At 42.9% G+C, this 15,542-nt stretch overlaps 1 protein-coding gene across 1 annotated transcript in view; it reads right to left on the bottom strand.

The window, feature by feature from the left end:
- Nucleotides 1-13,986: 13,986 nt before the first annotated feature.
- LOC138786853 (oocyte zinc finger protein XlCOF7.1-like) overlaps nucleotides 13,987-15,542 on the bottom strand; it is a 28,232-nt gene continuing 26,676 nt past the window's right edge. Inside the window, exon 2 of the mRNA XM_069963924.1 lies at nucleotides 13,987-15,015. Coding sequence (XP_069820025.1) covers nucleotides 14,239-15,015 — 777 coding nt within the window. The 3' untranslated portion in view covers nucleotides 13,987-14,238. The remainder of the gene's footprint in view (nucleotides 15,016-15,542) is intronic.

The raw sequence follows: 15,542 nt of genomic DNA, 5'->3' as shown, positions 1-15,542 counted from the left end.
GTGTAATGTACATGTAGCTGAGCTGTATATATGTAATGTACATGTAGCTGAGCTGTATATGTGTAATGTAAATGTAGCTGAGCTGTATGTGTACATAGTAGAGCTGTAAATGTGTATGTAGCTGAGTTGTATGTGTGTACACAGTAGAGCTGTATATTTGTAATATATATCTATACTGTACTAACTTAAACTAACTTATACTTAACTGAGACTAATAACTCCTTCCATACTTGTTATTATCTATTCAGTCTCCTTTCCCCAGTTCTAAACCTCTGCTTTCTGCTGAAGACACAAAAATCTGTGTGGAGTTGAGAGGACATTTTGTCACTGTTTCTCTATTCTATAGTCTTAAAATGTGTATAATGCTGTGTATGCAACTATTCCCCCGCTCTGTCTATTTACCATCTTTTATTACAAGGAGAACTTGTTTTTCCTAGCTCTTTTGTTTACTTTAGGGTCTGAGGATCCTTGACTATAGATAAGGGCAAGGACAGCCGGGGACAAACATCATGGCAGCTCTTGCAGAATATGGGTCCTCCTACCTTTTTTCTAAGTTCTTATGTTAAGATATAACTAAGATTTTCACTGAATAAATCAGATCAGCTTGAAGACTGAAGGAGCTTTCACATGTCTTGGTTGATACTCACGGACAGCTGTCAAATCACTTCCCTGATTAGGCAGCACCCAGTTATAGCTGAGAGACTTTATTGTAATGGTCCTTTTACACGGAACGATTTATCGTTCGAATTTGCATGATAACGATGATAATTCGAATGATATCGAATGATAATTGTACGTGTAAACGCAGCGAACGATCAAACGACGAACGAGAAATCGCTCATTTTGATCTTTCAACATGTTCTCAAATTATCGTTGGTCGTTCGCAAAAAATTCGCAGATCATTTAGTGTAAACAGTCTTTCAACGATTTCACCTATGTGTGAGATCGGCTTAAACGATCGCATAACAAATTTTCCGTACGATGTATCGTTCCGTATTTCATTCGTTCAATCAAAATCGGGCGAATTATCGCTCCGTGTAAAAGTACCATAAGTCTCACCCTAACATCTGAGTGTGAGCTTTTCTCTCCGTCTCCCCCTCCTCCCCCCTCCCTTCTGAGACGGCTGATGTAAACAAGTCCCTGGCAGGCTTTGGCTATGTTCCCACTACGTTTTTTCCTGTTTGTTTATTATTTTTTAGAATGACGTCAGTTATTTTGCAGTTTGGCCGCCTGTCAGTGCAATGACAGACGTTTTCAGATACTTCAATGTTAACGCTTGTCTTTCGCAGGGATCAGTATATATTACCCTAACAACATCTTATAGTGATTTATTTTCTCGTCTAAATGTTGTATCATGTAAAAGAAAAAATATCACTTGTTCGCTAAACAAGCACTTAAGAGATTTATCTGTATGAGTGAAAGGACCCTCAGGGCTTATTTTTCGTAGGACGGTTTGTATATTTAACTGCTGTTATTGTGGAAATGGTAAAAAGATAAAACTACCCCCCCCCCCCCACACACACGCACACACACACACACACTGCATGTGACCTTTATTCAAGTGGGTCAGTATGAATATGACAATACCTGTATGTATGTGTAGTGCCCCAGCACAAGGTGCTTTACTAAGTTTCCTATTAGTAAATAGTTAATAATTTCCCTCTCCAAATATATATCACATTTATATAAACCTTACCTACTATCTGCAGGGGTAAGGAACCTTAGCTCTCTACCTGTTGCAGAACTACAACTCCCATCATGCCTGGACAGCCAAACTTTTAGCTTTGACTGTCCATGTATGATGGGAGTTGTAGTTTTGCATCAGCTGGAGAGCCAAGGTTCCCTACGCCAATCTATAAAGCGCCTGTATTCTGTATATACAGCGACCATGATATACAGTGGTCATTTTTCTAAATTATTTCTATTTTAAATTTGGTGATGGAATACCTTACTGGAGGTGACGGGATACCGTACTGGAGGTATTACTGCTGTTGTCTCCGATGCTGAGCGTACCTGTGCATTAGGAGACGGCACTTAGAATCACATTACACTGGGTGTCACACTGGAGATAGAGAAGGAGCAGAGACAACGGCAGCTCCTCAGGTACAGACAGCAGGGAGCGGAGACAACGGCGCCTCCTCAGGTACAGACAGCAGGGAGTGGAGACAACGGCACCTCCACAGGTACAGACAGCAGGGGGCGGAGACAATGGTGCCTCCTCAAGTACAGACAGCAGGGAGCTGAGACAACGGCACCTCCTCAGGTACAGACAGCAGGGAGCAGAGGCAACGGCGCCTCCTCAGGTACAGACAGCAGGGAGCGGAGACAACGGCTCCTCCTCAGGTACAGACAGCAGGGAGCGGAGACAACGGTGCCTCCTCAGGTACAGACAGCAGGGAGGGGAGACAACGGCGCCTCCTCAGGTACAGACAGCAAGGAGGGGAGATTACGGCGCCTCTGTTGTTACTTAGGGACCAAATTTTAAATGGGAAAAAAGTACTTTAGAAAATGCTGATTGAGCCCAGAGCTGCCTGATAATCATTCTTCATAAAAACATTCCAGGTACACAGTAAATATAACATTATGTATCCCTATTCGCTCATCTAAACTTCATTAGAAAAAAAAAAGGGGTGCATTATGCTTACCGATAATTTGGTTTTCTGTAGTCCACCATGACAGCCCACATGAGAGATTGTCTCCTAGGATCTAATAGGAACAGGAACACAGAGAGGTTAAAAGCCCCCCCCCCCCCTGCACCTTCCCAGTGATTTACAAATAAGTACTAGCCACCAGGAACAGATGCATAAACTATTTATTGGAAAATAATATCCAACAGAAAACAAGGGCGGGGTATTGATCGGGCTGTCATGGTGGACTACAGAAAACCGAATTATCGTTAAGTATAATTCACCCTTTACAGGGCGTCCACCATAACAGCCCACATGAGAGCAATACCAAATAAACATAAATTAGGGAGGGACCACCGCCTGTAGGACTTTCCTACCAAAAGATACCGCATTATTGTCCATTATATTTAATCTATAATGCTTGAAGAAAGTATGCGGGCTTGACCAAGTGGTGGCCCGACATATTTGATCCAACAAAGCTGCTGATCTTTCCGCCCACGAGGTCGATACTGCTCTTGTGGAGTGGGCCTTTAGACCGGTAGGAGCAGGATGACCCTGGATACTGTAGGCTTCTGTAATTGTTGTAGTTAGCCATCTGGCTATTGAGCTTTTTGAAGCTTTTTTCCCTTTATTGGGACTTTGAAATTGGAGCAGGATATTTGAGTCCTTTCTCCAGTCCTTAGTGACTTCTAAGTATCTGAGAAGGGAACGTAGAACGTCCAAGGAGTGGTAGATCCTTTCTTGTTCATTACGAGGGTTATGACAAAAAGCTGGTAAGATGACTTCCTGAAGCCGGTGGAAGTCTGTGACCACCTTGGGAAGAAAGGAAGTGTCTAATCTTAGGGTCACTCTGTCTTCCGTGATCGTCATATATGGTTCCCTCATAGTTAAAGCCTGGATCTCGCCCACCCTACGGGCAGAGGTGATCGCTATTAAGAAGGCAGTCTTTAATGTGAGATGTTTAAGTGATGCCTCCTCAATAGGTTCAAAGGGCTTCTTGGTGAGACCTGTTAGAACCCAATTTAAGTTCCACATAGGGGCCCTGACTGGATTTTTTGGCTTAATTCTAGCAACGGCCTTAAAGAAGCGTCTGATCCAGCGGTGTTCTGCCAGCGCCTGGTCTGATACTGCCCCCAAAGCTGCCACTTGTACCTTCAGGGTACTCTGCAACAGGCCCTTCTCCAGTCCTTCCTGTAAGAAATCAAGGACTTGTGTGATCTTTAGAGCCTCTGGATTCGGCTTGTCATCACCACACCAGTTTCCAATTTCCGCCAAATTTTTAAGTAGATGTTAGAAGTAGATTATTTTTACTGCTCTTTAGGGTAGCTATGACCCTATCAGAAAGGCCTTTCTGCTTCATGACGGACTCTTCGACATCCAGGCCGCAAGATGGAGGTTTTGTAGGGTCTGATGTTTTACTGGTCCATGGTACAACAGGTTCTCTAGATGTGGTAGAGGCCAAGGGTCTTCTATTGCTAGAGAAAACCAACTTCTCTTTGGCCACATTGGGGCTATGAAGGTCACCTTTGTTCTTCTATTACCTAGAAACCGCCAAGTCTGTTTCAGTGCGTCTACTGCCTCAGGCATGTCCCTTGGATTGAGTGAGTAGAACCGACTTGTCTTTGCGTTCAGCTAAGTCGCAAAGAGGTTGATTTCCGGCACCCCCCAAACCAATGTTATCTTTTGATACACTTGGGGGTTTAGGCACCATTCTCCTGGGTCCAGCGCTTTGCGACTTAGATAGTCCGCTAGATGGTTCTCTAAGCCTTTTAAGTGAACCGCTGAGATTGACATGAGGTTCTCCTCTGACCACCTGCGGATCCTGCAGAGCTCTGTGTCTGGTTCCTCCTTGTTTTTTTATGAAGGCTACTGCTGTGACATTGTCTGAGTATACTCTGATGTGAGTGTTTGTCACTATCTCGCTGGATCCCTGAAGAGCTTCCCATATAGCCCGAAGCTCCTTGTAATTGCCACTGACCCTGTAAGGGTACATGCACTCCCCAGCCCCATGCACTGGCGTCCGTTGTTACTATCAACAATGGACTCTGGAACCAAGGAACCAATGAACCCCCTTGTTTAGGTTGGATTGTTTTGTCCACCAGTTTAGGGAATTTTTTACCGTCTTTGATTGCAATGTCCTTCAGTGGAACTGACATCACTGTATTGCTGGCATAAAGAACGTCATTGTGCCTAGAAGTGCCATGGCCTACCTGATGGAAACCTGTTTCTTCTTTTGAAATAGTTTACCTTCTCTGGAATACTTCTCACCTTGTCTGGTGGCAGATAGGTTTTCTGATCCGCTGAGTCTAACAGCATGCCCAGGAAGTTTTTTTTGTGGCTGGGGATTAGGTGAGATTTTTCAAAGTTTATTATCCATCCCAAATTTTCCAGGCAACGGATGGTTTGGGATAGATGGTATAAGAGCAGGTGATGAGAGCCTGCTGTTAGAAGCAGGTCATCCAGGTAAGGGACTACAATGAGCCCCTGGAGCCTTAGGGTACTATTACACGGAACGATAATCGGCCCGATTCGGCCGATTATTGCTCCATATAATAAATGCAGCGATCAGCCGATGACAACGGTCGGGCGCCGACCACGCACCGCTACGTGTAATAGCGGTGCGCGGCCGGCGACTAACGATATACACGTTCCAGGGCTGCTGCTGCGGTCTTCTTCTCCCTGGGTCCCGCACGCTGTAACGTCAGAGTGGCCTGTCAGCTGACAGGCCGCCCAGCCAATCACAGGCCGCTGCGGTCCCAGCCTGTGATTGGCTGAGTGGCCTGTCAGCTGACAGGCCACTCTGACGTAAGAGCGCTCGGGACCCGGGGAGAAGAAGACCGCAGCAGCAGCCCTGGAACGTGGATGGGTAATGTATATAGTTATGCAAGGGCTGCAAGGACATCGGTAACGATGTCCCTGCAGCCCTTGTTTTAACGATTATTGGGCCGTGTAATAGGCCCATGAACGAGCGGCGATCTAGCAAATCGCAAAATAGCAAATTTTTGATGATTCAGATGTATCGGGACGTGAAAATACGCGTCCTTGAGATCGATCATTATCATCTGGGCATTCAGAGTTATGGGGATGGCAGATTTTCTTGACTCCATTTTGAACCTCTTGTAAACAATGTATTTGTTGAGGTACTTTAACTGTATTATTGTCCTGAGTGTTCCGTTTGGCTTTGGTACCAGAAAGAGGGAGGAGTAATGACCTCGCTCTTTTTGGCTGTCTGGAACTTGGACCACTGCTCCCAGCTGGACTAGATTGCAAACTCCCTCCCACATTCTTTCCTGTAAAAGAGAAGAAGGTTGATTTGAAATAAAAAAAAACCTTTGTGGAGGTAAAGAAGTAAATTCGATCCTATAGCCTTAAGATAAGGTACTTAGGACCCAGGGATTGGAGGTAATGTTTTGCCACTGGCTAACAAAAAACATAAGTCTTCCTCCCACCGGAATGGTATCATTGCTTTTTGGCAGGTTGGTTGGGGTTAAGGAAAAAATCTCTGTCTTTCCCCCCTTTTGCATAGTTCCACCTACCGGATTTTCCTTTCCCCCTGAAGCTTCCCTTGCTTCCTTGGGGAGGAAAAAACTTTTGTTTTTTTTTAGTTTTTTCTTCTAGAAACCCCTTCTTTTTGTCCGCCGCCTTTTCCAATATTTCATCCAGAACGGGGCCAAAAAGTGATGTTCCTGTAAATGGAATAGCACACAATTTTGTTTTGGAAGTTGTATCACCCTGCCAGGACTTTAGCCATAGAGCTCTTCTTGCAGTATTTGACAATACTGCAGATCTAGCCGCCACTTTAATACTCTCCGCAGAGGCATCTGCTAAAAATCCTGAGGCTAACTTTAACATGGGGAGAGAAAATAGAAGCTGCTCTCTTGGGGCTTTATTTTCTATGTGAGTCTCCAACTCTGAGAGCCACACAAATAATGCTCTTGCCACACTTGTAGCTGCAATGTTATGTTTCAACAGTGCAGCAGATGCTTCCCAAGATCTCCTCAGCAGACCATCCATTTTGCGGTCCATAGAGTCCCGTAATTGAGATGGATCATCAAATGGGAGAGAAGTTTTTTTTCACAACTTTCGCCACTTGCACGTCCACCTTAGGAATTTCATTCCATATGACAGTCTCTTTTTCATCAAAAGGCAGTCTATTTTTAATTTCTTCAGCAACTACCAGTTTTCTTTCTGGTTCCTTCCACTCATCTAAGATAAGGCTTTTTATATTTTCATGAATTGGAAAGACTCATTTCTGTTTGGGCTTGAGACCGCCAAACATGGCAGCCTGAACAGACTTAGTCTCTTCCTCCTCCTCTAAGCCCATCACACTTCTGACTGCTTTTAAAAGCACATCTGTGTCTTCAGAAGAGAAGAAATATTTGGTGGAAATATTTTTTTAGGTGGAAGGAGGAGATTCCTCCTCTACAGGCTGTTCAGTATCAGACATACACACCCCCTCTTCAGATTCTGAGTCTGAATTTTCAATTCGTCTTGGCTTTTTAGCAGGTGGGTCATTAGAGCCTCCTGGTATGGCAGTAGAAGCCGCAATATTTAAGCCTGCTAAGGATGATTTTTATCTCTTTGCGAATCATCGCTCTGAGTTCATCAGACAAGGATGGCTTTTCCTCCTGCATCAATTTACTTATACAGGCACTGCATAGTGTCTTTTTATGTGAGTCCGGAAGCTTCTGATTACAGACTCTACTTTCTTTTTAGCAATAGCTTTTTGAGCGGATTCCTTATCTCCCTGCAGGGAAAGAGGGAATCACTAGTCAGGCCACTTTAAACAAAACAGTAAGTAGAAAAAAATGACCCAGCGGTCCATGTACTTACAGCAGCTGCAGAAACAGGCTGCTCCACATAATCATCCCTGGAGGAAACCTGAGGGTCCATGGTACAGCATACAGGAAAAAAACAGCAATTTCCTACCTTAAATAGCTGCAGCCGGACCGCAGATTTCAAATTTGGCACCACAATGACATCACTCCCGACCCTCGCAGCTCCCGTATGCTAACCCGGAAGCCTTCAAGAACCGACCCGGCCCTATAGTGAAAAACTAGGAGCTAACAGTCCCCAGGTGAGACCTCTCTCCTGGACCTAGCAGGAACAGGAAAACACTGGGAAGGTGCAGGGGGGAGGGGCTTTTAACCTCTCTGTTCCTGTTCCTTTTAGATCCTAGGAGACAATCTCTCATGTGGGCTGTCATGGTGGACGCCCTGTAAAAATAAAATATATATATATATATATATATATATATACCAGCAGTAAGGGACAACATGGGCCCCCCTGTGCTTACTGCGCACACAAGGGGGGGGGGGGGGGCTCAAATTGAATCTTTGCCCCAGGTGAAGGAGAGCCTAGCTACACCCCTGGTTTGTAGTCACTGTTTCAATATAATGAATGAAATAAAGGTCCAGCAGGTAGTATGACACCATCTCCTGCACATAACACTTCTCACTTCTATCCTCTTTCCCCTCCAGCTGCTCTTCTCTATTACTTCCATCCTCTATGTGTCTTTGTAGAAAATGGCGTTAGCACCTGTAGTTTATGGCTCGCCGCAGTAGGATGACATCAGAGAGGTTTCTTTATAAAATGGAGATTTATTGCTTCTTCTTTAAAAGTAGTGAAATTACAGAATTGAATAGAAAAGAATATCAGAGAAACGTCTTACAGCCCTTAGTGTCTAGTGTCCATAGTTCATATCAGAGTCCTTTGAAGTGAAGGGTTTGTCTCACAAATCGTCACGAGCTTCAGGCAGCTGTTGCGTCACTCAAGCATCCTGGATGACATTCCTTCGTTCACGCTTCCATCATGGATTCCTCACGCTTCCATCATGGCCTTGAAGGCTCTGGATCCTTCTTGTGACATAGGGCTCATACCTTCTGTACAGCCCTGATCCAACCCACCTCCATCTTGGTGACTACCATCTTATATAGGGTTCTTGACTCACTGTCAATGTCATGTGTGGGTGTGTTTATTATAATTGAGTGTGTGTGTCTGCACATATATGACCATAACATATATAGAACTCTTTCTCTATGCATCAGCATAACCTGTTTCCACTCATGGATGTATAGTTATCGTGCTGTGTACTGGCATCACCACCCTACATACGTCATGGAATCATAAATAGTGATGTGTACACTTATGAATCTATTTCCAACTTATACACGTTTACTTAGTATAGAATATGATATTATAATGTCAGTATTACAATCACTTTATACAGTGAATAGTGTTGTGCTATTATGGTGAGGTCAGCAGTATATATATATATGACTTACATTATATTATACCAAGATATTGTTCATTGTAAAACACATCGTATTTAACAGTCTTATAGTGTCCAAAATGTGTTGTTTTTGGACCATTAATGCCTCTATATACCTGTGGATGACACTGGGGGAGGCGCATGGGTACGGCCATCTTATGGACAGAATCACCACAGAGCAGGACGGCACAGGCTGGAGGAGGGGAGGCTGATTATATCTCTATGGGGTACACAGGGAGCTGCTGTCAGTAAGTGCAGTGAGTACAGTTACTAATTCTGTTAAACGCACACCCCTCTCACGGGTAGGTCAGGGATTCCACTTTTAACAACTAAACCCTCAGACCGAAGCCCGGGTACAAAACCCCTTTTAAACAAAATAAATCCCCCTTCATAAAATGTAACTTTTATTATGAATTACTTAAAATATTAGTAAACTATTAAAAACACAACACTTAGTACTGTTCACTGAGGGACTTGGACTAAATGAGGGCTTTTCATTTGCTGCGTTCCTCTAAAGTATGTAGGTTGAGATATTATTTGTTTTTTGAAATATATGAATTGTGAACATGATTTATTACCTTGGCTGTATTTTAATTTTAAAATTAATATCTGTTTAGGAATTATTCAACATGATTATAGTTTGTGTCCATGGGGTCCATATACTTACCTTGGTCTACGATTTAGAATCCATGATTGTATATATTTATGCTTACGATACTTTCCTTGGTTTATGATATAGAATACATGATTGTATACACTTATGATTTCTTATAAGCTGATAATTTTTTCTGTCCCATAAATTGATAGTGAACTTAAGAATTTATTGATTTATAATTTTATAATTATTAATTTTGGCCTGTTAGAAATCATGTTAATTCATCTGATAGTATATTATAAACAGTTATAGTCTTGGTATCCTGTCGGGTGAATGAGACTAGTGTAGTGTAGTGACATGCGCACAACGGACTTGGAGTATATAGCACACCGGGCTCTAACTATGTTGACATGCGCACAGCGTGCTTGGAACACTGCGTCCTAAGTGCGTTTTAATGCGCGGAGTGAATCAGATGATGTGCGATCATGTGATGTTCTTAGATCATGTGTCCGCGAGTGAGGGACTGACGACACTTCTGGTGAGGCGCGAGAATATATCACGTGGCCGCGGGATTTCCGTGATGCGATCTGACAATATGGAAATAGATACACTTTGAGTGTGAGCCGATGCTTAGGGAAATAGGCGGACTTGAGTAATAACTAGGTCACCAATGCAGACGATGAATTTGGGCACTGTTTAGTAATATACTAGATCATTGGTAGATAGTAGGTTTCTGTTTGGGGCGGGATCGGAGGCCATCTTAATGAACACACATATAAATAGCAGCCAGTATAGGTAACCAGTGTTGTCTATTTTTCTCCTGATGACGTTGCTGCTGCAATGAAACATGTAGAGAGGGGGGTACGATTGTGTTTTATTTAGCATATACTCAGTATCTGAAGTAGTTCTACTGCAGTTTTTTAGGCTGCACTGATCTAGTGATAGATAGGAGGAGGAGGATAATCATATCCCTAGTGACAGTATAACAGTGACTTAGAACAGTACTGAGTGTCATGTGTTTTTAATAGTTCAGTAATATTTTAAATAATTCATAATAAAAGTTACATTTTATTTTGTTTAAAAGGGTTTTTGTACCCCGGGCTTCGGCCTGAGGGTTTAGTTGTTAGCAGTTACTAATACTGTGCACTGAACTATTTTACTATAAAATGCAGATTTTCCAGTCATCCCATAATTTTAAGGCTCCCAGACCCAACGGGTACACGGGTGAATTTTATAAAGCAACGATAGATCAGGTTGCCCCGAGTTTGGTGACTCCTTTTAATAATATGTTCACTACTGGCATAGTTCCGGCGGGAGCTTGTCAGGAACCGAGCCGCGCGCTTGGCCCCTGCCGACAGCGTCCCTGGTTACTGGCAGGGCAGGTTGCTGAGGGCGCTCTGACAGCGTCCTTAGCAGCTGGCCTGTTTGTGCGCTGCGGTGCTTTTTTTTTACCTTAGTCCGTTCCTAGTTTTGTTACATTCTTTGTTTGTCTTTTGTGATCCAGTCCATGTTTTTCAGTTTTCCCTGCACCTTCCTTGCTGTGGGCTCACTCACTGATTGTATCTGCCTGTGTTCGTATTGACAGCTGACCTGGCCAGTTAGCTATCAACACCTAGGTTCCCATCCACTATATAATCCAGCCCTAGGCCTCAATCCAGTGCCTGTAAAAGAGCCTTGAGCCTGGATCAAGCGTTTCCTGTTTGTTGTTGCATATATATTCTGACCTTGGGTTGTGTACCCTGACCTTGCTTAAAGATTTTGATCTTCTACTGTAGTTGCCCGGTTGTTGCTGACTTAGATTTCCTGACTATTCTTTTTTGAGTTTGTTCGTCTTGTCTTGTGTTGCACTTTTTTCAGTATAAGGAACGTCGACAAGTTGTCTGCAGTAACCCCTAGTACTGTTTGAGGCAAGTAGGTAGGGACAGCTGGGGTGGGTGCGAATTGCAGGTTGCACTTGTCTTTATTTTCCAGTACCCTATCTGACAGAGCTAGGATGACATACATTAAGGTAATTCCCAAAGAGGGTAAAGATCTCCTAGACCCAGGTTCTTATAGACCCATCTCATTAATTAAACAAGATATCAAATTACTAACAAAGATTCTGGCGGATCATCTAGTGGCCTATCCACCAGATTTGTTAAAGATAGTCTGGTGGGTTTTGTGTGCAACAGATAGTCACTTACCAATATTAGATGGGTGTTAGCAGTATTGGATCGGGTCAGACACCGCCCCCAGCCAGATGATGCCGAAAAGGCCTTTGATAATGTAAGATAGTCGGACTGGCTGTGGTCGGTGTTAGACAAATTCAGGAATATGGGCAAATGGCGGACCTTCTTGGGGGGTCTGTATACGGACCCTGTGGCTAGAGTGCATACACCGGGAATACTGTCTGCTCCACTTACCTTGCCCAGAAGCACGCGGCAAGGTTGACCACTTTTCCCCTTGCTGTTCGACCTGGCTATTGAGCCTTTGGCTAGGTTGGACCAGGCTTTGACTTGGACGAGGCAGCCCTATATGAGGGCATTAAGGTGGGTACCTAGGAAGTGCACTTAACGCTTTTTGCAGATGATGTCCTTATATTTCTTAATAATCCGCAGTCCGGTTTGCCTAATATCTTACACTTTTTAGAAAATTATAAGAAACTATCAGGTTATAAAATTAATATGTCCAAAAGTGAAATTATTCCTTTGGGGGCTACTTCTCCCACATGGGTGAAGGAAATACCGTGTGAAAGTGGCTTGTGGTCATATCACATATCTCGGGATAAGAATAGGGAAAACACCGGATACATTTTATTCCTTGAACTATCCCCCTTTGTTGGATAAAATAGTGTCTGAATTAAAGAGGTGGATGCACTTGGCCCTGGCCTTCCTGGGTAGATGTCACCTAGTAACGATGGTTAGTTTTTCACGTCTTTTATACCCGTTGCAGACAGTGCCCTTGCTGCTGAAACACATGGATGTAAAATGTTTACGTAAAGCGTTTTCTAAATTTATATGGTCAGGAAAACGCCCGAGAATTGCCTTTCCCAAATTTGTCCTTTGTAAGCCAGAAGGGGGATAGAATTTTCCCAATATCAGAGGATATAATATGATTTGTTTGTTCAGACATGTTATGGATTGGATTTATGATTCTTCCAATCATTCCAATATTGCTCTTGGAACGGGCATTTGCCTACCCCTATGATCTGACAGTCCACTTTGGCAAGAATGGCCACGTACATTAAAAGCTCTATTCTTACTAGAGATACTGTCATGGCATGGAGAGCAGTGCGTCAATTATTCCGACTACCGCTCCTGTTATCTAAGCGTATGCCACTGTTTGGTAATCCTGATGTGCCCTGGAGTTATCACCTGTCGGGAAGCTGCTATGGATAGAGAAAGGTCTACGATCGGCAAGGTCCTTGATAAATAATGACACTAGAAAAAGGCTCACCCCTCAAGAAATATTGACTAAATTTTCTCTACCCCCAACCCATTTTCTTTGTTAGCCAGGTACACTCCTTTTGCTCTGCTAGATTGCATAACTTAGGTGTGGAAGCTACATCTCAGACACTTGATGGTATAAATCGGGGACAGGGCAAGGAAAGCCTCCATATATCTGCTCTTAATAATGCTCTCCGAAATAATTTTCTTAAAATAAATCCCAAAGCTATTTTTCCAATGTGGGTGAGATGGACAAATGACCCTCAAATTCAGGAGTCCATACTTAAAGGGTGGATGATTGTCCGTAAATGTATAATTAATGAACGCTGGAGGGGAACATATTTTAGACTAGCGCATGCTGCCCTTTATGGTTTCAATTTCCGCCCTTTCCCCTTGTTCCCAAATAGAATTACGGCTTGCCCAAAATGTGAGGACCCGCTGACTAACTTGTGGCATGGGGTGTGGGAATGTCCACAGACGAAGGTTTATTGGCACAACATATCCAACATACATTTTCACAAATTGGAGGATTAGGATTCCCCTCAGGCTTTCCTATTCCACTAGCTCTGCCCCCCAGAAGAGGAAAGTCAGGAGGTGACCATCCCTAAAATGGTGCACGTAGTCTTGCACGTGGCCCTGAGATGCCTGTTTCATGTATGGTTGGCGAAGGAGGCGCCCGAGGTCTCTATGGTGGTTTCCCAAGTAAAATTACTGTTTGGAATAGATAGACTTTATGCTGAAAGACATAAATCTCTCGGAATGAAAAAATTCTTTGGTAGATGGAATTCTTTCATTACCAACCCCAGGAGATTGTTGATATTGTTTTTCCGTTTCATTGTACGGATTGGTACTGTAAAAGTGACCTAGCGGGTACCTTGGGACCCTTCTGTCTTCCTTCTACAGTAACCAGAGTCACAGGGTCAGTGGGGTGATCGCCTGTAATTCTTGGGCATGATTGGTACACCCATAGAGGGTTTATTTCCATTCTGGAAGTGCTCTCTATCAGAGGAGAACCTTGTTATTGTATGTTGCGGTTGGCACGTCACGAGTGACCACAGGAGGCAGATGTCTGACATTGATTCTTTTATTGTGTCCTCTATGTACATTGTCTGTTTTGTTGTATTGTTTTGGGGTCTTGGACCCCTGTTCAGGTCCCTGCTGTATTTGTTTAAAATTTTGATGGAAAATGAATAAAAATATTTTTTTAAAATGCAGATTTTCCTTCATAATCATTTAGAATTCTTTATATTTATTTAACTCATTGTGAACAAGATAATGACTTCTCCCTTTCTGTTTTCCATTTCCATTTCATTTCCCAAACTACGAACATGAAAATGACTTCTCCCCTGTGTGAATTCTCCGATGTTTAACAAGGTCTTCTTTCCGACAAAAACATTTCACACATTCTGAACAAGAAAATGGCTTCTCCCCTGTGTGAGTTCTCATATGCTGTACAAGATATGCTTTCCGCGTAAAACATCTCCCACATTCCGAACATGAAAATGGCTTCTCCCCTGTGTGAGTTCTGTGATGCTTAACAAGATATAATTTATTAGGAAAATATTTCCCACATTCTGAACATGAAAATGACTTCTTCACTGTGTGAATTCTCTGATGCTTAACAAGGGTTGATCTCCAACAAAAACATTTCTCACACTCCGAACAAGAATATGGCTTCTCCCCTGTATGAGTTCTCAGATGATCTACAAGATGTGATTTCTGAGCAAAACATTTCCCACATTCCGAACATGAAAACGGCTTCTCCCCTGTGTGAGTTCGCAGATGCTCTACAAGATGTGATTTCCGAGTAAAACATTTCCCACATTCCGAACATGAAAACGGCTTCTCCCCTGTGTGAGTTCTCAGATGGCTAGCAAGATATGATTTCTTAGTAAAATATTTCCTACATTCCGAACATGAATATTGCTTCTCCCCTGAGTGAGTTCTTTGATGGTTTACAAGAATTGTTTTTTCAGCAAAAGATCTGCCACATTCTGAAGATAAAAATGGCATCTCCCCTGTGTGAGTTCTCTGATGCATAATAAGAGCTGATTTCAGAATATAACATTTCCCACATTCTGAACATGAAAATGGCTCCTTCCTTGTAAGATATTTTTCATGTTCTAAATATGAAACCTGAGGCTTTCCTGTATTTTCTCTTTGCTGTTCATCGTCTTCTCTGTAAATGTCAGCTTGCTGTGATGGATCAGAAGATGGGACTTGTATAACAGGATGAGATGAGAGATCTTTGCTGTGAGGGGCTGAGGGTGTATCTGGGATAGTGGACGGCTCCTCATATGTATCTTGTGTGATATGATCCTCTGAGGAGATCTGATGTCCCCCTGAGCTCCTGGTAGAATCATCTGCAAAGGAGAAAACACCATTTCTCTTATTTTCCAGTAATAGAAGCTTAAACATATTGCAGACATGGAAAGTTACTCTTTTTTATGTAACATAATAAGAATGATCAGATCAGTTCCCATCCACAGGAAGTGTCAGGGAGTAGAATCTAGAACCTGTAGGCCGGGGAGATGACGTCCTTAGTAGGAAAAATAATGGAAACTTTTCTCTAACTGAAAATAATGATGATAATAATAATATTATTATTATTATTATTATTAACA

The sequence above is a fragment of the Dendropsophus ebraccatus genome, chromosome 3 (genome assembly GCF_027789765.1).
Source record: "Dendropsophus ebraccatus isolate aDenEbr1 chromosome 3, aDenEbr1.pat, whole genome shotgun sequence".
NCBI lineage: Eukaryota > Metazoa > Chordata > Amphibia > Anura > Hylidae > Dendropsophus > Dendropsophus ebraccatus.
Note: the sequence above shows the minus strand (reverse complement) of the source record. Positions and strands in the feature narration are given on the sequence as shown.